Below are 18,107 nucleotides of genomic sequence, written 5' to 3'. Positions count from 1 at the left end.
ATGATGGTGCCAACTTGGGCCAGTGAAGCAACATCCTCCACAACTAGACTGAAGAACAAAACGACAGCAACTTGTCTGTTCCCCTTCCCCGATTCCCCAGCGCTGTTCCCATCCCCCAATTCCCCCCCAAAAAAAAATCTTAAAAAAAAAAAAGAGTTGGCTTAAGACCCTAGCTCTGAGCAGCAGCCCTCCCCTCCATACCCCCTCCCCTGCCGTTTGGATCCCACATTAGGGCCAATGACGCTGCGCCCTCTACAGCTAAAATGGTGAACAGCAGCTCAGCCTCGAGCTGGGATGCCATGAGTCCCCAGATACAGCATAGGCTGCAGTGGAGCTGGGGTGGGCTCCCATAAGCTACCGAGAGCCACTCGCAGCTGACGTGATCTGCCAAGAGCCTCCTGGTGTGGCCGTCCAGTGACTGGAGACCAATCTGCCTCACCGGGAAGAGCGCAATGATAATACTAACATTGGCCAGTGAAGCGACATCCTCCACAACTAGACTGAAGAACAAAAGGTCAGCAACTTGTCTGTTCCCCTTCCCCGATTCCCCAATAAAATCTTTAAAAAAAAAAAAAAACCTCCCTCCTGAGCTTCATTCTCCTGTTCACAGACTTCTCAGGAGTCTTCTGTTACGATTTTCTCTACTGCCTCACCTCCCATCCCTCCTGTGGTCTGGCTTCAGGCTGTCCCCATTAGGTCCCAGAAACATCCCCCACCTAGTAGCCTTTTCCCTGACTCCAGCAACACTCCTCAGCCTTAACTGATCTGCAGCTTCCATCACAGCAGGTGAGAATTCCCCTGGCTTCCAAATCTGGTTTTCCTCCTCCCTGTTTGGGGTACTCCTTTTCTGGTTAGTATCCTTCAGGACCGTTCCCTGAGCCACCCCATCCACTACTACCACCTGTCCATTCATGATTGTTTAGCCTTGACTCTCTGCTGAACTCAAAACTATAGATCCAGCTGTCCTCAGACTCTCTCCCTGGATGTTCTACAGGAACATCATGCCCAACTTATGCCAAATAGACCAAGCACTTCATCTCCCCCATGCCCCCATCTCAGCAAGAAGCTTCACCCTCCATCCAACTGGCAAAGGCAGTGAGTGGTCCTCTTACCTCATTCCTCATCCAGTGTCACCAGGTCTGTTATCCTTCCCTGAACTACTCTTGGTGTTCACCCCTTTACTCCATCTCTGCTGCCACTGCCCCAGCCTGGGCCACTGACCTCTCTCTCACTGCATCCTCACCAGCCTCCCCTTTAAAGGCTACTCACTGGCCTCGGGATAAAATCCACTCTGTAAAATGGCTCACCAGACCTCACACTATCTGCCTCTCCCACTCACCAACTGGTCTCTCTGCAAATCTACCTACTCCTAGATCCAGCCATTCAAACTTTCTGTTCGTCTACCATTCCGCTTACCTTGTTTTAGTCCTCACCCGAGGCTGGCTATGCCCAGGACATTATCCTTCTCTCAGAACCCTCCCCTCTCCCCCTATTCATACTCCTATCTCTCCCAAGAAGCCTAACCCCTAAGCTGGGTTAGGCCCCTGCCCAGTGCTCCCACAACTTCTTGTATTTTTCACATCAAGAAACAGGTAATATTTTATTACTGTTGCTTAATATTCGGAGTCCTACACTGAGTGTGAAATGGGGACAGGCAGGATTCCTCTATCTTGTTTACCACAGTATTTGCAGTACCCAGGATGATGCCTAAGACACAGCTGGTGCCTATTGAGTGATTGTTCAATGAGTGAAGAGGTAAGGGCTGGCCTGAAACCCCTCTTCTAGGGTGGGTGACTGAGGCCCCCGTCTGCAGCAGGCCATCCTGTGTGTATGTATGTGGGGCAGAATCCTCAATGGCACTCCAGCATTCAAGGCGGTCAACTCTGCCCAGCAGCTCGGCTAAGTAGGGTTGTAATTGTGGTCTCTCAGGGTCCTGTGGGTGAACAGGAGGTCAGCAGTAGCAGCAGAAGGGGACCTAGGGTTACATCCAGGTGCTCCAAATCCTGGCTGGGCAACTGGCTGACCGCCCTTTTGTCTGGTACCCAGCCTAGGGCAGGCTGCCATCAGGATTCTCCAGGCCCAGCAAGTCCTCTGCCAGGCTGGTGAGCTCATTCTCTTCCAACGCCTCCACCAGGCGCTGCAGCGTGGCGCGGCGGCCCTCGGCCTGCACAAAGCGCCGCAGTAGCTGGAAGGCCTGCTCGTACAGCCCCTCTCGTTCGTATTCATAGGCCAGGGAGTCGAGAGCCGGGTCCCGCAGCGCTCGACAGCCACGCTGCAGAGAGCGCCCCACCTTGCGCCATTTGAGGCCCACGGAGCGCGCGAACGTCTGTTGGTCCTGCAGGCTTAGCGGCCGATTCACTGCGGGTTGGGGGGAGTTGGAAGCGGAGTAAGCTCAGGGAGCCACAGAGCCGGTACCTTGCTATTCCCGCCCAGCGATTTCCCGGCCCAGACCTCACTCCTTCCCCAACTCCATCTTGCCGGTGACCCTGCCTCTGCCTGTCCGTGCGCGCCTCACCTACGGGATGACCCTGGAACAGAAATGTCTGGCCAGATGGCGGCGGCCGCTTCTCCTCCGACGTAGAGGGCACCAGGGACTGCGCGGGGGCTGGAGCGACCTCCACATCGCCACCCTGGCCCCCGGAGCCGCACGTCAGATTCCGGAGCGCATCCTCCAACTCAACGAGTTCCTCGTCCCGGAGCCGGTCGGGCTAGGGAGCGGAGTACGGTGTTGGTGGGGGTCTTAGGTACTGATCCCCGCACCACCCCGTCCTGACCCCAGCCCGGCCGCACCTTCTGGGCGAAGATGAAACTCAAACAGCGCTCCTCTTCCGTGAGCAAGGCATCCAGCAGCTCCGTGCCGGCGCGCAGCTCCAGTTGCAACGGCATGGAGCGCAGGGCGAGCGCCGCAGCCAAGCGGCTCTCCAGCACGGTGCGCAGCGCCCCCTCGCGGTAGGCGCAGAGGAAGCGGCTGCAGGGCTGGCGCCCGGAGAAACGCAACTGCACGATCAGCTGCGGGTCGCTGCGGTGAATCTTGAGCATCTGCAGCACGTCTGGGCTCCCGCTTTCTGCCGAGGCGGGCAGTCAGGCGCCAGGCGGTCCCCATGCGGGGCGCAGGAGGGGTGAGGTCCGTGGTCAGAGCCCTCCCCATCCCCAGACCTGGGGGCACGGGGATACCCCAAAGTTTCCCAGCCGGGAAACAAAATTGGGAGGCAAACAGCAACAACCCAGAATGAAGGCAAAGACCTACCATAGGGAGCATACTTAGGCGGAGTTGGTGCCCTCCTAGCCCCATCCCTAGAGCCCCAAATTAAGGTGGGCAAAAGGGACTTGGGGAGAGACTGCAGCACAGTTAGAGAATATGCCCTGGGCAGCCAAGCCATCTGGGCAGGCGGCCAGCGGGACAGGGGAGGGGCAGGAGGTCTCATATCTTCCGCCTCCAAGCGCGGCTCCGGCTGCCCCGCAAGGAGAGGGGCTCTTGCCGCTCTGGGGCCCCGGCCGGATCCCCCAACCGGCTTCTGCCTCTGGTCCTGCCCTGACATGGGAAAGGGGGACCTGAAAGGTAGGTACTGGGAAGGGGTCTTGGGAAAGGAATGCAGCAGTAAGAGAGAAAAACAGAGGTATGCGCAATTAGTAGAAAGCAGTGAGTATGCTGGTCTGGGGAGTGGGGGACATAGAGCAGTGGGACGTTAGTGCACAACTAGGTAGATCTTACAAAGACACCGGGACACATGTCTACACCCAAGGGCACACGTATGTAACAGAGAAGACAGCCTACGAAACCAGTTGTCCACCTCCTCTCCGCCCCATCAAATCTTTTCCCTAACGCGGTAGTTAAGCACAGGCCCTCAGAGCTGAAGACGTGGGGTATCAGCCCTGACCCCGCCCACAAAAAGCCCCCAGGTCGGCCCTTTCCGCTCAAGTGCCCGCTCAACCACGCACCTGCCAATGCAGTCCGCAGAGCCCTGTACACCTCCACCTTCTGCTGGGGGTGAGCGTAGGCATCCGACAGGACCACCTTGTCCAGCGAGGACTCCACAAACAGGTACGCGCTGCCCACCCACTCCTCAAGCCCCTTTGGCCCAGCCGCCATCTTGCCTCCTGGAGATGCAGACAGGCATCCAGATTACTCCCACCCCAGCCCTGGAAACAACCGTCCAGTCCCACGTGGCCCAGCTGTCCCCTCCTCAGTTGGCACCTGGCACACCTGTGAGAGAATGTTCATCATCCCACAGGCAGCCCTTTGTGTCTGGCTCTGCACAATCCAGCCCAGCTCAGCCCAAAATTGCAGTGAGGACTGTCCCTCCACTTCCTCCTCAGAGAAAGAACCCAGGGTGATAGTGGCAGGAGAGGAGAGGTACTGTCCTCCAGTGGAGGCAGAGAAGTTCTGTGCCCTCCTCAGGCCAGGGTGTCTCTTACCAAAGCTGACAGGAGACAACTTCATCCTGAATGGTACCTATGTCCCACAGCCAACCGGAACCATGCCCTGGTATGTCCTCAGCTTAAACTTGAGCCCCCAGGATCCCTGTGGGATCAAAGCTCCCCCTTCCCCACAGCAGTTTTCTCACCTACATTCCTACTATAATCCTGTTTTGTTTTTTTTTCACTTCAAAGGACACCTGTAGTTTGTGCCTACCCACATTCCCTTCCCAGGTGCTGACTGACCTTTGGGGCCTTCCTACTTCCCTCTTCTCAATCCATGTGCCTATTGGGAGGGCAGACCCCACTCCCTAGTCCAGGTGTTGGCATGTGAAACAGGCCTGGCCAATCTGCATATTCCATCCACCTTTCTGAAATGATTAGCTCAGAGTTGGGTAGATTCAAGTTGGACCAATTACAATCAACCTGCAACTTTGGCTGGATCAATAGGAAAAAGGAGTGATTTCCCTTCTTTTGAGGCTGAGCTGAAAGGAAGGGTGGTGAGTCTCCTTTGCCACTGCTTGGGAAGAGCCTGGCTGAGAATGAAACTGACAGAAGAAAGCAGTGCCCAGAGATGAAGAGGTGCACTCATAACCACACTATACCCCTGCCTCTAGCTGTACCCTGGACTTTTCATTCATGTGAGCTAAATCATTCCTTTTTGTTCTAAAGTCCTTGGAACTGGGCTTTTGTCTTATGCAACTCAATTTGTTCTATTGGGTTGTCGGAAAAGTCATGATGCATTTTTGCAACGAAAAAAATAGAAAAAATATGTCATGACTTTTCCGACAACCCAATATTACAGATTTCTCCCCTGTCCAGACAGAGCCAAAGCCCCTTGGTGCTAGAATCTCCTCCATCATCTGACAAAATCCTGGGGAGTGGGGGGCAAAATTCCGAGCCAGGGAACCACTGCACTGAGCCTCAGTTCAGTGGCCTCCCATGAAGAAGGAGGTGGGAAACTGCCCTGCCTCTTTCTCACCATCTCACCGGAGGCAACATTCCACTCTTGAAACATAGGCTCAAGACCCCACCTCCTGCCCCATCTACCACACTTTTCAAATCTCTGGTCTTCAGCATTTACATACGGAGATCTAGAAGGGGTGCTGAGCCCCAGCTGTGAGCACCCTGGACGTCATTGCTCTGGGCGGGACAGATAGGGTGGCCCCAGCTGGCATCCATTTACCTGAGGGACAGGGAACCTCAGGGGAGGGAAGCCAGAAGGAACCTGGACCACAATTCTTGGACATTGTTGGGGAGGGAATAGGAATCCTGAGCTCAAAGCAGAGGCTGATTAAGATCTGCCCCCAGACCTTAACCTGAGAGCCAAAGCTGGGACAATAAATGGGGAGGAGCCCTCCAGCATCATTCAGACCTGGTAAGAGAAATGATACCTGCTGATGGTCCTAATCTAGGTCTGAGCACAGGGGACACGCCTTTTGAGTCCCCCCTCCCCTGACAATAACCTTTTGATAGAAAACATATGAATACTTGTGTATTTACCCAAAACAGTAGTCTATGGGGGTGGGAGGAGATTTGGGGGATTTTAATTTTCATTGTATTTAACATTCTATTTATAAATTAGACACATTTCCTTTGTATTAAAAAGGCAAAATGTTTTTCTTAAAAAGCAAAAAAAAAAAAAAAGTTAGACTCACTAAGTGACGAATGAGACCACAAGTGGTAGGAAGACAAGTTGGGGAGCCCTGGGGGAGTGGCCCAGGCTGTAGAAGAGTATAGGAACATGCCCTGGAAACATTTCCTCTTTCTCTCAAGTGAGGGTGCTGACAGGATGGATATGGTCCTGCCCCAAGGGGTGGAAGTGATGTTGGGGGCGGGGAGGGAGTTAGGGAGAACTGGGCCAGAGTTTACCCTTCAGGCCTACCAAGGGGCACTGGAAACCTGGAGGCTTGGGGGATGTGCCATCACACTCACTAGGACTGGACAAATGGGAGAAGTCATACCGGTCGGCGGGATCCCTTGGCTCCCATAGTTCCCTTGGGAACTTTTTCCTACTGTCCTTCCACAGAAGCCCCTCCTTGGGAAGCCCCGCGCTCACCCACCCGGAGTCCGCCTTTCTTTGGACCTGGAAACGCTTACCTGACCTGGGACTGAGGGACACGTGGGTACCGACTCAAGAAAATACGCCCCTACCACCAGTAGCCAGCGCCCCGTTAACACAGTCTAACAGTTCCCAGGCAGCAGGGTGGGCGGTGACGGCCTGCGGGCGTGGCCCCTCTAGGACTGAAAGCCTTGGACTTCCAGGATCCAGGCAGGCGCGCCCCCTGCTCAGCCGCGCCGCTTCGGTGCTCTTAAGAGAAGCTCCCCAGCCTCTCACTATCCCACCCTCACGTTGGTGTTTGTTTCGCAGGCGCCACTGGCTGGGGCGGGCAAGGGGTCTCCGCTCACAGATCCGTTCAGAACTAGCCCCTCCCTCTCACCCTCAAAGCCCTGCGGCCTTTCGAAAGCCCCTAGCTAGGACAAGGAACCTGCGGGGGCCAAAGTCAGTACCCTCTCTCCCGCCTCCCACGGAAACAGCCCAATAGGCCGCCGCACCCACCTGGCCCGGGCAGCCGCGGGTGACAACCGCGCCGCACCAACGCTCCTGAGCCAGGATCCACCTCTGCTCCCCCCCACACCGGGAATCCCACCCACCCTCTGCACTAACCTGGCCGCCCTGGCCCGGCCCCGACTTCCACTCCCGCCGGGCTCCACTGGACTCGCGCTGCTTCCGGGTGTGCGCGGAGCGCAGGGGCGGCGCCCCAGCCCGAGCCGCCCCGTCCGCCCCGGCGTCCCGCCCCTCCTGTGCCCCGCGGCTCCTTCTAGCCCACTGACCTCCACTGAGAGTCCCCAGCCTCTGGGCAAAGCCCACCTGGTCCACTGAGCAGGTAAGACACTGGCACCCGAGGTTAGACGGTAGGAAAAACTGCCCGCGGAAAGGGGATTCAGGGACTTGCGGTTCTTACGAGGCCGTAGGGCTCCAGGGTGAGAGCTGCCCCGCTTCCTCCGGCGGGAAACGGACGAATCAACAAGGGGACGTCCCTTGGGGACCAGAATTTTCTGGTGCCTTCTAGGGTTCGAGCTCAATGATCTCTGCTACTCCCTGACACTCAGAACGGGGTGCTGGTGGATCCCAGGTTCAAGCCTGACCGAGGGGGTACCTGAAGCTCCAGGATACACGTGCAAATTCCAGCAAGGGCCGTTGGCTTGGAAAATATGGGAAAATAGAAAACCGGCAGGTGGTGTACACATTAAATGTGTACAAAAACCTTCAAGCACCTTAAAATTGGCAACTTCAAAGAGGACGCACACTTTCCAACAACGCCCGCCCCGGAAAGCCCGCACTTCGGGCTGGGTCTGCAGAATTCCAGCTGAGCCTAAACCTCCTCCAAGGGAGCCTGGGCTCTTCCGAGGTCAGGATCGAACTTGAACCCAGAGCCCCTCGCGCCCAAGCTTTTCTCCCACCCGCCTTTCATTGGAAGCTCCCAGGACCTCTCCTCTGCGAAGTGGAAGAAGGGAAGGAGCCTCCCCTTTGTGGGAGGATACAGCGGTGCCCCACCCGCGTCCCCGTCTCCTGATTGGCTTGTGATCTCTGCCAATTAAAAATCTCTAATACTCCTGCCCGATTAACCCTATCGTCACTCTCTATCGTCACTCACTTGTGACTGGCGGGGCTAGGACAGGGTTTCTCAACTTGGGACCTGTGGAGTCAACCCACGCTTCTTGAAATTCAGATTCCTAGGCCCTACTCTTTCCTGGGGAAGTTGGAGAGCGCTGCACAAGCCCCGACTCTGGACAACCCAGTCCTCCCCACCGCCCCCAGCTGAGAGAACACGCCTCGTCTCCCCCTGCTTCCCTACACACGTACACAACTGCCAGACTAATCTTCCAGGGGTCACGGAACTGCTTCCCTTCCAGCTTTGACCCTGAGTACTAAGGAAGGACTGGGTTCAAGCCCCACCAGAAGGGCCACTGAAATAAGGGCTTCTCAGATAGCACGGGGCTACATAATCACCGGACACTTGTTCACAATACAAGTGGATTCCGCGGACCCACCTACTAAATCAGGCTTTCCGGAAAGACTTTAGTAACTGAGAGGAAGATCCAATAGCATCGTCCAAAATCTGGATATTCGGCTTTATTAACTTTGTGCATAGGTCATGGTTGCGTTCCTTCTAATAGTGTGTAAAATGGGGATTTTTTAAAAATAAGTGATAACTAGTTTAAAGGAGAATCATAAATCCTATGGGGGTCCAGGGCCGACTTCATGGGTCTGAGACCTCTGCAGTCGCACAGGACTCCATGCTTGATTCAATTACTTGGTTAAATGCCCTGTTGTCACTGACTTGAAATTCTTTTTTTCTTTTAAGATTTTATTGGGGAATTGGGGGAGGGAACAGCGTTGGGGAATCAGGGAAGGGGAACAGACAAGTTTCTGTACTTTTGTTCTTCAGTCTAGTTGTGGAGGACATCACTTCCCTGGCCCATGTTGGTACTGTGATCATTGCACTCTTCCCAGGAGAGGCAGATCGGTTGTGGGCCATTGGAAGGCCACTCACAGGGGCTCACAGCAGCTCACACCAGCTGCTTATGTTGGCTACTGGCCACTCACAGTAGCTTACAGCAGCCCACTGCAGCCTACACTGTCACCAGCCACTCAACAGCAACCCAGCTCCAGGTCCACCTGTTGTTCACCATCTTAGCTGCAGAGGGCGCAGCGTCACTGGCCCATATAAAATCCGAACCAGCGCCCCTGCTGCTCAGAGGTCGTGTTCCCAAGCCAACTCTTTTTTTTTTTTTTAATTTTTATTGGAGAATTGGGGGGATGGGAACAGCGCTGGAGAATTGGGGAAAGGGGAATAGACAAGTTGCTGTCGTGGGGATTTTTTTGTTCTTCAGTCTAGTTGTGGAGGACGTTGCTTCACTGGCCCAAGTTGGCACCATCATTGTGCTCTTCCTGGGTGAGGCAGATCAGTTGCTGGCTTCTGGACAGCCGCTCACTGCGGCTGCTGGCCGCTCAAGCTGGCTGCTGGCTACATACGGTAGCCCATGGCAACACACTGCCACAGGGGCTGCAGCCTACGCCGTCTCCGGTGACTCACAGCAGCCCAGCTCCAGGTTGAGCTGTTGTACAGCATCTTACCTGTGGAGGGCAGTGTCACTGGCCCTCATATGTGGGATCCGAACCGGGGCCCTCTGGCATCCCAAGCCAGTTCTTAACCATCGTGCCACTAGGCTTGCCCTTGAAATTCTTAATAATGTTTTGAACAAAGAGCACCACATTTTCATTTTGCACCGGGTGCAAATTATACAGCAGCTCCTGGGCCACAAGCATTTCTATATATAGGTTCCAGTGTCCCCTTCAACACTCTGGCCTTCCTGAGCCCAGGGACGGCCCTCTCTCTCCAGGCCAGAGTTGCTGGAAGTAGCGCAGCCTCCATCCAGCGCCAGGCAATGGCCGAGTCTGGAGAGCAAATGCCTGAGGAGGTGCTGGCGCTCATCTTCCGCCACCTGCCCCTGCGGGACCGAGCTGCTGCCTCCAGGGTCTGCAGAGCCTGGGCTGCTGCTGCCACCTGCAGCACCGTGTGGCACGACACGAACATCAGGTAAGCTGGCTTCTCCCCTCCTTCTTCCTGCCACCCTCCCCCTCCTCCCTCTCTCCATAGAGTCAGGGGTTGGGGAGATTCAGTGACTCTCCCCATATTAAAAAGCATAATCATTACTAACATTTCTTGGCCACCTACTGTGTACCAACCATTGTTCTAAGTGCCTTACATATATTAATTAATAGGTAGTATTATCTCCATTGCACAAGTAGGAACTTGAGGCAGAGATTAATCACTTCCTGCAGGTCATTCAGCTAAGGAGTGACGGGAGGAATGTAAACTTGGCCATGCCCCGCCTCCTTAGAGACCGCTGAGAAAGCCCAGTTCCTAAAATATCATTGGCTCTCCCTGCCAGGGTTTCAACTAATGGCAGACGCATGAGAAGTCTTCAGAATTTGCTAGGATGGGCGTTCCCTCCTAGCATTGTGGCTACCATGGGGCAACCAGGAAAGGTCGGGACAGAGAGGGTTGTGTGGGTAGGGGGCAGGAACAGGGGATGGTATCTGGCACCCAAGCTGAGGAATGGGTAGAGGCTTCCCTTCGGCTCGCGGGGACATGGCCGATGCCTTTTCTCCACCACTCTAACCCCAAGTTGCGACTTTGAGCGAGAAGGCATACTGCTACCATATCTGTCCGCCTGCCTCGACCATATTCACAACCTACGCCTGGAATTTGAGTCGTCGAAGGAGCCGAGCCGCCGGTCGGCCACGGAGTTGCTGACCTCACTGGCGGGACGTTCCCCGGGGCTTCGAGGCCTTTGCCTGGAGTGCCGAGGAGAGAAACCACTCTTCGACGCTGGCCGCGACGTCCTGGACGCCGTGCACGCCATCTGCCGGGCCGCCCGCGAGCTGCATCACCTTGACCTGCGGCGCTTGCCCTTCACTCTAGACGACGAGCTAGTGCTGCAGGTGGCACGCGGCTGCCCCGAGCTCCGCAGCCTTTTCCTGAACAACAGTACGCTGGTGGGCAGCGTGGGTCCGGGGTCCGTGCTCAAGCTACTAGAAGCCTGCCCGCACCTGCGCGCCCTCGGCCTGCACCTAGCCAGCCTGTCGTACACAGCCCTCCAGGTGCTGATGGCGCCGCACCGCGCGCCTTTCACTCTCCTGGCCCTTCGATGCGCGTGCCCCGAGGACGCACGTGCACCCCCTCTACCCGATGAAGCCTGGGCCGCGTTGCGCCGCCGCCACCCTGGACTGGCCGTGGAGCTGGAACTGGAACCGGCAATACCTGCTGAGAGCGTGGCGCGCGTCCTGCAGCCTGCAGTACCCGTGGCTGCGCTTCGCCTCTGCCTCTCTGCGGACACTGTAGGCCCCTTGCGCTTCGCTGCACAGCATTACAGCGCAACTTTGCGCGTGCTCGAGGTGCGCGCCTCCGCCTCCACGGAGCTGGACGCCGCCCTGGAGTTGCTGGCGGCGCGCTGCGCGGGCCTACACGAAGTACACTGCTTCTGCCTAGTACGACCCTCGGTTCTGCACGCCTTTCGCACTCACTGCCCGCGCCTGCGCAGTTACACTCTTAAACTAACACGGCAACCACATCCCTGGAGGCCCGTGCTTGTGGCGTGATAGGGCGAACCTGTCCCCCCACCCCCTGCCCCAGCTTACGAGTGGCTTCTAAGATGCTGGATGGGTTTGCCCAGGCACACGCCAACTGCTAACCTGCTCCTTCAGGACTCTGTTGCCTCTTGGGGATGGCGTGTGGGACCCCTGAGTCCACTCGGTGCTCTCAACATCTGCCGACACCTACAGTCCCTGTACTGGAATCATCCCCCTCCAACCTCCCTCTTCTGCAAACGCTGCGCTAGCTCTGCGTCCCCGGCATGGGGTGGGAGGGGATGACACAGGCGCAGGCCGGACCTCAGGAGTGAGTGTGAAATAAACCCTGCATCCTGTGAAATACCGGGTCTTCTCTAGAGGGGGAGGGCGGGGAGCCCGCAGAGGCCCGAGGAGCAGTCTGGACAGGGTGAGAGACAGCAAGACCTCAAGTTCCGGTGTACTGATGCGGTTGCGGGAGACAGGGCAGAGAGCACCCCACATCCTTGGAATTCCGCCCTACAGTTTGGCGGAAAGGTGTCCACTTCTCACCCCCTCCCTTCCCTGTCTGTCCCTCTCTGCCCGCTGTACCCTGGGCTTCACTGTGCCCACAGCCATAACCTTCTAGGACTTCCGCAGCCCACACCAGGCTGTAACGGGCTATTTCTCCCTCTCTCCTCCCACCCCACCCCCAAAAACGGGAAACAGCAGGCATGAGAAGGGTGGAACTCGAACCCAGGTCTCCCTTCCCACCGCACCCCTTCATACACAGCCGATCCCAGCCTGCCCTTTCTGTCTGCTGATGCTGAGGCCGGGGTCTGAGACCCGCCCCCGCGGGTTCGCACGTGGCCCCCACCTGACCCAGCTCCGGGAGGCGGAGTAGGGCGGGGCGGGCGGCAAACACAGCACTTTTCAGGCTTTGACAAGCCCGGATCGTTTTGCAGGGCCGAGACTGCGCCATGCAGGAAGCGCCAGCCGCGCTGCCCACGGAACCGGGCCCCAGCCCCGTGCCTGCCTTCCTCGGCAAGCTGTGGGCGCTGGTGGGTGACCCCAGCACCGACCACCTGATCCGCTGGAGCCCGGTGAGGGCTGGGGCCCCTCGACTAACCCAGTGGTACCCGGGATCCCTCCACGTCAGTGAACATCCATGCCCACCCAACCGTGGCCTGGGATGCGCCTGTGGGTCCCTCAATTCAGCTGCCCAGGGTAGTTATCTTGGAGGGAGTGTGGAAGATGTAGGTGAGGCGACTTCCTCCGGGCCGAGGAAAGGGTGGGAGCTTTCTGGAAATCTAGAGCCAGACAGATCTTTGTGGTCATTTACTTCCCACCCCACGTCATCAGACAGATTGGAAAACAGAGACCAGAGGTGCAGGCCTGGGTCTGGTTCTAACTCAGAGTCACATCTCAGGGCTGGGACCCAGGTCTAGCCTCTGCTCCTACTTTCCGAGAACCGAGTACGGAGTCTGGGTGGGGTTGGGGTAGGGATTTACTGTGGTCGCCCGCCCCAGGCTAGGCCTCAGAGCTGGTTCTAGCCTGGTCTCCCGTGTCCCCACAAGTGACAGTCCCCAGAGTGAGTGTGAGTGTATGTGAGCGCGCGCCAGAGCGCGGGCCTGGCCATGGGCGGGCACCTCTCACGGTGTCCGGCCTCCGCCCGCACGGTGGGTGTGCGGGCCGCCGGCGTTCTCAGCAGAGCGGGACCAGTTTCCTCGTAAGCGACCAGAGCCGCTTCTCCAAGGAAGTGCTGCCCCAGTACTTCAAACACAGCAACATGGCGAGCTTTGTGCGGCAACTCAACATGTGTGAGTCCCTAGTGCTGGGCGGGAAGCGGGGGTGGAGGACCTGGTGCCCTCCGGGATGGGGCAATTTACGACCCCACACCCCACTCCCTAGATGGTTTTCGGAAAGTGGTGAGCATCGAGCAAGGCGGCCTGCTCAGGCCTGAGCGCGACCACGTCGAGTTCCAGCACCCGAGCTTCATGCGCGGCCGCGAGCAACTACTGGAACGCGTGCGGCGCAAGGTGGGGCGGCATGTAGGAACCAGCAAACTTGGGTGAGGGTGTTAGGACGGCTGTCCCTGTTCTATTCGACTCAGGCCCGACAGTGCCTCCCACCTGCAGGTGTCTGCGCTGCGCAGCGACGACGGCCGCTGGCGCCCGGAGGACCTGGGCCGGCTGCTGAGCGAGGTGCAGGCCTTGCGGGGAGTACAGGAGAGCACCGAAGCACGGCTGCGGGAGCTCAGGCAGTGCGGGGGAAGGGCAGGGAGGGGGCAGGGGGGTCTGGGAGAGATGACACTAGCCGCCAGGCGGTTTTGGACAGCTCCCTCTCTCATGCTTTGGCGCCTCCATCCAAACAAATGGGCTAAGCTGTAGAACTCTGTTCTCAGTGGATGATTATCCTGGTGGTCGCATGTTGGGGCCTGCCATTCTGTGGGGGGTGGTGACTGGGCGAATTCTCAGATGTCTCAGCACCCTCCCACGCCTTCCCCCAGGCAGAACGAGATCTTATGGAGGGAGGTGGTGTCGCTGCGGCAGAGCCATGGTCAGCAGCACCGAGTCATTGGCAAGGTGTTTCTCTCCCCCCACCCCACTTCTCTCTCCTACCCCTGAATATCCTCCTCCCTCAGTCCTCTAACCTACCTGGAAATGCCGTGTTAAGGTGGGGGCAAGGTCCAAAGGATGAATTAACCCTTTACCTCCTCTTCAGCTGATCCAGTGCCTCTTTGGGCCACTTCAGGGAGGGTCCAGCAGTGCAGGAGCTAAGAGAAAGCTGTAAGTGAGAAAGCCAGGGACACTCACTCTCCCCACCCCCTCTTTCAACACTCTTCCTGCTGGAGTCCCCATACAGGGACTCCCTCTCCAGAAAACTCTTCATCAAGAATCCTCATTCTCACCCCTTCCACCAGTCTTCCTCACCCCATAGCCATGTCCCCAAGAGCCCCCTTTCAGGACTTTTCCTCTCTCCTCCAATTTCACCACCAACCCCCCCACTCTCAGATCCCTCAGTTCCAGGATCTTATCCCCAAATTTCTACCTCAGCAGGCTCTTTCCCCTCAACCCAAAGCATCCCAACGTCAGAGGGTCTGGGGCTCAAGTCAGGCTCCCTCCCTCCTCTTTCTAACCCCAAAGGGCCTCCACCTCTGGGGGGAGCCCCTTCTGCCTCCAACATGTGACTGATGCCCTGGCAACTGGCCTCAGCTCTGCTGACTTGGCTGCTGGGGCCTGTGGGAGGGAGGTGGTGCAGGCTAAGGGGCATGGGAGATGAACCTGCCCAGCCCCCTGCCTGTGCCCCTCCCCCCTGCACAGGTCCCTGATGCTGGATGAGGGGAGCTCATGTCCAACACCGGCCAAATTCAGTGCCTGCCCCCTACCTGGTGCCCTCCTGCAGGACCCCTACTTTATCCAGTCGGTAGGTTTTGCTTCTCCTCCCTTCCCTAGGGTACCCTTGAGCTTATGAAGCATGTATTCCTTTCTATTCCCCCAAAAGAAGAGAAAATGGAGGCCAGCCTCTCCCCTCTCTCCCCTCACACCAGACCAGGCTCCCCGGCGTGGACTTCAAACCTTCCCCTTTAGACCTGGTCCATGTGGGTACTGGTTGGGTTCTGACTCACATTGCGGCTTCAGATGAAGGGCAGGGCCTAGTGTTCTACTTACAGCCTCTCCCAGAGACCACCTTGAGCCTCAGCAGCCCTTACAGGGCCAGGAACCCCATCATCTCTGACATTCTGGAAGACTCCCCATTCCCTGAAGGGACCGGGCTTTCTCTCTCCAGTGGTGGCAAAAGGTAAGAGGGACAGACAGGGGCAGCCCTCTGGGGAGCTTGTGGGGAAGGGCCTGGCAGCACAGATGGCTGTAGGGGAGACGTCAGTGCCTGGGTCTGGCTGAAGCTTTTCTTTGGTGCAGGGAGAAGGGCCTGACACTGCTCAAAGAGGAGCCAGCCAGCCCAGCAGGGGAAGACAAGGCTGGGCTGGCCCAGGCCCCAAATGAGTGTGACTTCTGCGTGACAGTCCCCCCACCGCTGCCTGTGGCTGCGGTACAAGCCATCCTGGAAGGGAAAGGGAGCTTTAGCCCTGAGGGGCCCAGGAATGCCCAACAGCCTGAACCAAGGGGTCCCAGGGAGGTATCTGGCAGGTGAGCAGCGAGCCCATTCTTGACTGTGAGCCCTGTGGTCCACTTTTGCAGTTAGACCAGCACTAACTAGTCCCCTGAAACTTCTCAGCCTTGTCTGTCCCTTGGTGGCTGGGGGGATGTTGGGCACTATTATCTGACCTGATTTCTCAGAGTTGCTCTAAGGAGTACCAGCCTCAGAGGTCCTGGAAAGTGGAAACATCAATGTGGTGGGGCACAGGAATCTGCATTTTAAATGAGTTTATTGGGATGGTTATAAAGATTGTAAAGTACACATCAGTTTAAGAAGCACTGGTATTGACAATTGCATAGGGAGGGGACATATCCCAAGATATATCCCCAAACCTTAGGCCAAAGGTAGGAAGCAGAGGCACTTTTTTTAAAGAAGTCATTGTGAACTTTGGGGGTTGTTTTTAGATTTTACTGGGGAAATGGGGAAGGAAACAGTGTTGAGGAATCGGGGAAGGGGAATATTGTGTTTTTCCAGGACCCATCAGCTCCAAGTCAAGTTGTTGTCCTTCAATCTTAGTTGTGGAGGGTGCAAGCTCAGCTCCAAGTCCAGTTGCAGCTTTCAATCTAGTTGGGAGTGGTGGCACAGCCCACCATCCCATGTGGATGTCGAACTGGCACCTTGTTGTTAAGAGGTTGCACTCTCACCAGCTGAGCCACCCGGCTGGCCCTCGAGGAACTCTTATGTGCCCCTCTGTGTGTGTGTGTGTGTGTGTGTGTGTGTGTGTGTGTGTGTGTGTGTGTGTGTAGGGTCCTTTCCTAGCATTTTTTATATATTGTCAGATTTAGATCCTAATGTCTCCAGGTTCCTTGGGAACCTAATTGGGTGGGGAGTACTGCAAGCCAATAGCAGTTCTCTGTACACAGGGGGCCTCTGGGCCTGGAGAAGCGGGGCCAGAGCCCAGAGAGTCTGCTGTTTCCAATGCTACTTCGGGCCCCTCCTGAAAATGTGGAGCCTGCAGGGCCCCTGGATGTGAGTACACCCTCAGCAAGCAGAAGCATGGTAATTGGTGGGGTTCAGCTGTTTCTGCAGCCTGGGGAAGGCACCACTGACCCAGAACTCCCCCCAGGTACTGGGCCCCAGCCTCCAAGGGCAGGAATGGACCCTGATGGACTTGGACATGGAGCTTTCTCTGGTAAAATGAGGACGGTGAGGGAGGAGGTTAGGGAGTTAGGGGTTGCTGAGCCAAGCCCTTTGGTCCATGGCTGTTTTTTCTCAGCCAGAGCCCCAGCTCTCCTCCCCAGCTGCTTCCTGGGGTTCTCTTATGCAGATGCAGCCCTTGGTTCCAGAGAAGGGTGAGACTGAGCCGGCGGTCAAGGGGTTAAGTTCTCCAGGCCCAGGTAATGGTAGTGGTGACTCAGGACCTGAGGGAGGCTCTGAATGACCTGTGCTACCATGATTGGGTAGGCTGGGCTATTTGTGTTTTGAGGGACATCAGTTCAGGCTGCCCTGTAGAGAGCTACTTAAGCCACCCATCCCCTCGCTACTGGATGAGTGTGGGGAGGTTGAGAAATGATGTTTCATCCTAATGTACTAGATGGCAAGGCAGGTGAGGCTCTCCTTTCCTAAAGAAAGGAGGGGGAACCAAGGAGGGGGAACTGTTTCTCCCTCCTGAGTACAGCCTCACTCCTCCTAGGGAAGGACTCCACTCTTGGGGCACCATTCCTGCTGGACGTCCAAGAGGCTTTGGGAAGCCCAGCTCTCGGCCTGCCTGGAGCTTTAACCATTTACAGCACCCCTGAGAGCCCGGCCTCCTACCTGGGCCAGGGCGCTGATCCCTCCCCCTGAGATGCTCTCCACTTTGAAGCCAACCTGATTGAGGGGCTGGCCTGCAGCCGCAGATCCTTCTCGGCTTCCTGGCGCCCCCTATCAGAGGCTGAGCCAAGACCCTACTTATTCGGTGGTCCCTTTCCATTACCAAGTCCTGCACATAAACCGCATTTTTTTCTGTGTTTTTGGTCTCTTTTCTGTACCGACCAGGGAGCACAAAAGTCATGGGTGGGTGGGGGCTACTTTGTATTTGTACTAGCATCCAGATCCTAGGGCTTTAATGGAGAAACCCCTGGAGAGTGGAGTGCTTGGGGAGCCTGCTTCTAGTTCTCCTTCTTAGGCCGATCCTCCGTCCCGGATCCAAGGCTGGTGTGTGGCCACTGCAACCTCCGGGAAGTGGAGGCTCAGGGGTTCACACGCAGCTCCGCAATGCATTATCCTGGGTAAACTGGTCCCCTTCTCTGAGCCTTATCTGTAACAGATAAAGAGGGGTCTACAAGAAGTTAGGAGTAAAGCACCTGGGAATTGCCAGGCGCAGAGTAAGTGCTGGGTACGTGGAGCCGGGGTCGTGGGCCGCATTGCCCCCTCGCTGACTCATCCAGTGTGCCCCGGGTGGGGAGAGAAAGCGAACCATGTGTAAGAGCCCAGG

General features: G+C 56.8%; 3 protein-coding genes across 8 annotated transcripts; 2 read left to right on the top strand and 1 right to left on the bottom strand.

The window, feature by feature from the left end:
- Positions 1 to 538: 538 nt before the first annotated feature.
- On the bottom strand, positions 539 to 7,936 carry TRADD (TNFRSF1A associated via death domain). Of its 6 annotated transcripts, none has more exons than XM_019656175.1 (5): positions 7,578 to 7,936; positions 3,940 to 4,098; positions 2,791 to 3,065; positions 2,516 to 2,708; positions 539 to 2,358 (listed from the first exon to the last, which is right to left on the bottom strand). In XM_019656175.1, the coding sequence occupies exons 1-5, from the start codon at positions 7,666 to 7,668 to the stop codon at positions 2,048 to 2,050; spliced, it is 1,029 nt and encodes a 342-aa protein (XP_019511720.1). In that variant the 5' UTR covers positions 7,669 to 7,936; the 3' UTR covers positions 539 to 2,047. The 6 variants fall into 6 exon arrangements, with proteins under 6 accessions (XP_019511720.1, XP_019511740.1, XP_019511746.1 ...); XM_019656195.1 differs by lacking the exon at positions 7,578 to 7,936 and adding an exon at positions 7,252 to 7,369; XM_019656201.1 differs by lacking the exon at positions 7,578 to 7,936 and adding an exon at positions 7,289 to 7,310.
- Positions 7,217 to 12,485, top strand: FBXL8 (F-box and leucine rich repeat protein 8). Its single transcript, XM_019656159.1, has 3 exons — positions 7,217 to 7,304; positions 9,826 to 10,022; positions 10,615 to 12,485. Exons 2-3 carry the CDS (start codon positions 9,871 to 9,873, stop codon positions 11,585 to 11,587), a joined length of 1,125 nt encoding a protein of 374 aa, XP_019511704.1. The 5' UTR covers positions 7,217 to 7,304; positions 9,826 to 9,870; the 3' UTR covers positions 11,588 to 12,485.
- Positions 10,893 to 17,621, top strand: HSF4 (heat shock transcription factor 4). Its single transcript, XM_019656227.1, has 14 exons — positions 10,893 to 10,976; positions 12,499 to 12,636; positions 13,245 to 13,353; positions 13,445 to 13,572; positions 13,672 to 13,796; positions 14,043 to 14,118; positions 14,258 to 14,322; positions 14,857 to 14,959; positions 15,207 to 15,334; positions 15,454 to 15,681; positions 16,555 to 16,660; positions 16,758 to 16,823; positions 16,959 to 17,028; positions 17,325 to 17,621. Exons 2-14 carry the CDS (start codon positions 12,514 to 12,516, stop codon positions 17,474 to 17,476), a joined length of 1,479 nt encoding a protein of 492 aa, XP_019511772.1. The 5' UTR covers positions 10,893 to 10,976; positions 12,499 to 12,513; the 3' UTR covers positions 17,477 to 17,621.
- The last annotated feature ends 486 nt before the right edge of the window (positions 17,622 to 18,107 follow it).

The sequence above is a fragment of the Hipposideros armiger genome, unplaced genomic scaffold (assembly GCF_001890085.2).
Source record: "Hipposideros armiger isolate ML-2016 unplaced genomic scaffold, ASM189008v1 scaffold_9, whole genome shotgun sequence".
Classification (NCBI taxonomy): Eukaryota; Metazoa; Chordata; class Mammalia; order Chiroptera; family Hipposideridae; genus Hipposideros; species Hipposideros armiger.
The sequence above is the reverse complement of the archived record's forward strand: the minus strand, read 5'-3'. Positions and strand labels throughout refer to the sequence as shown.

Bases quoted from the DNA above. Each gene is read 5' to 3' on its own strand.
- TRADD (XM_019656175.1), bottom strand. From the start codon at position 7,668: ATGTGTACACCACCTGCCGGTTTTCTATTTTCCCATATTTTCCAAGCC. The intron at 3,066-3,939 runs GTGCGTGGTTGA...CCGCCTCGGCAG, and splicing joins TCTGCGGACTGCATTGGCAG to AAAGCGGGAGCCCAGACGTG. The intron at 2,709-2,790 runs GTGCGGCCGGGC...TCCGCTCCCTAG, and splicing joins GTTTCATCTTCGCCCAGAAG to CCCGACCGGCTCCGGGACGA.
- FBXL8 (XM_019656159.1), top strand. From the start codon at position 9,871: ATGGCCGAGTCTGGAGAGCAAATGCCTGAGGAGGTGCTGGCGCTCATC. The intron at 10,023-10,614 runs GTAAGCTGGCTT...TCTAACCCCAAG, and splicing joins TGGCACGACACGAACATCAG to TTGCGACTTTGAGCGAGAAG.
- HSF4 (XM_019656227.1), top strand. From the start codon at position 12,514: ATGCAGGAAGCGCCAGCCGCGCTGCCCACGGAACCGGGCCCCAGCCCC. The intron at 13,573-13,671 runs GTGGGGCGGCAT...TCCCACCTGCAG, and splicing joins TGGAACGCGTGCGGCGCAAG to GTGTCTGCGCTGCGCAGCGA. The intron at 15,682-16,554 runs GTGAGCAGCGAG...CTCTGTACACAG, and splicing joins CCCAGGGAGGTATCTGGCAG to GGGGCCTCTGGGCCTGGAGA.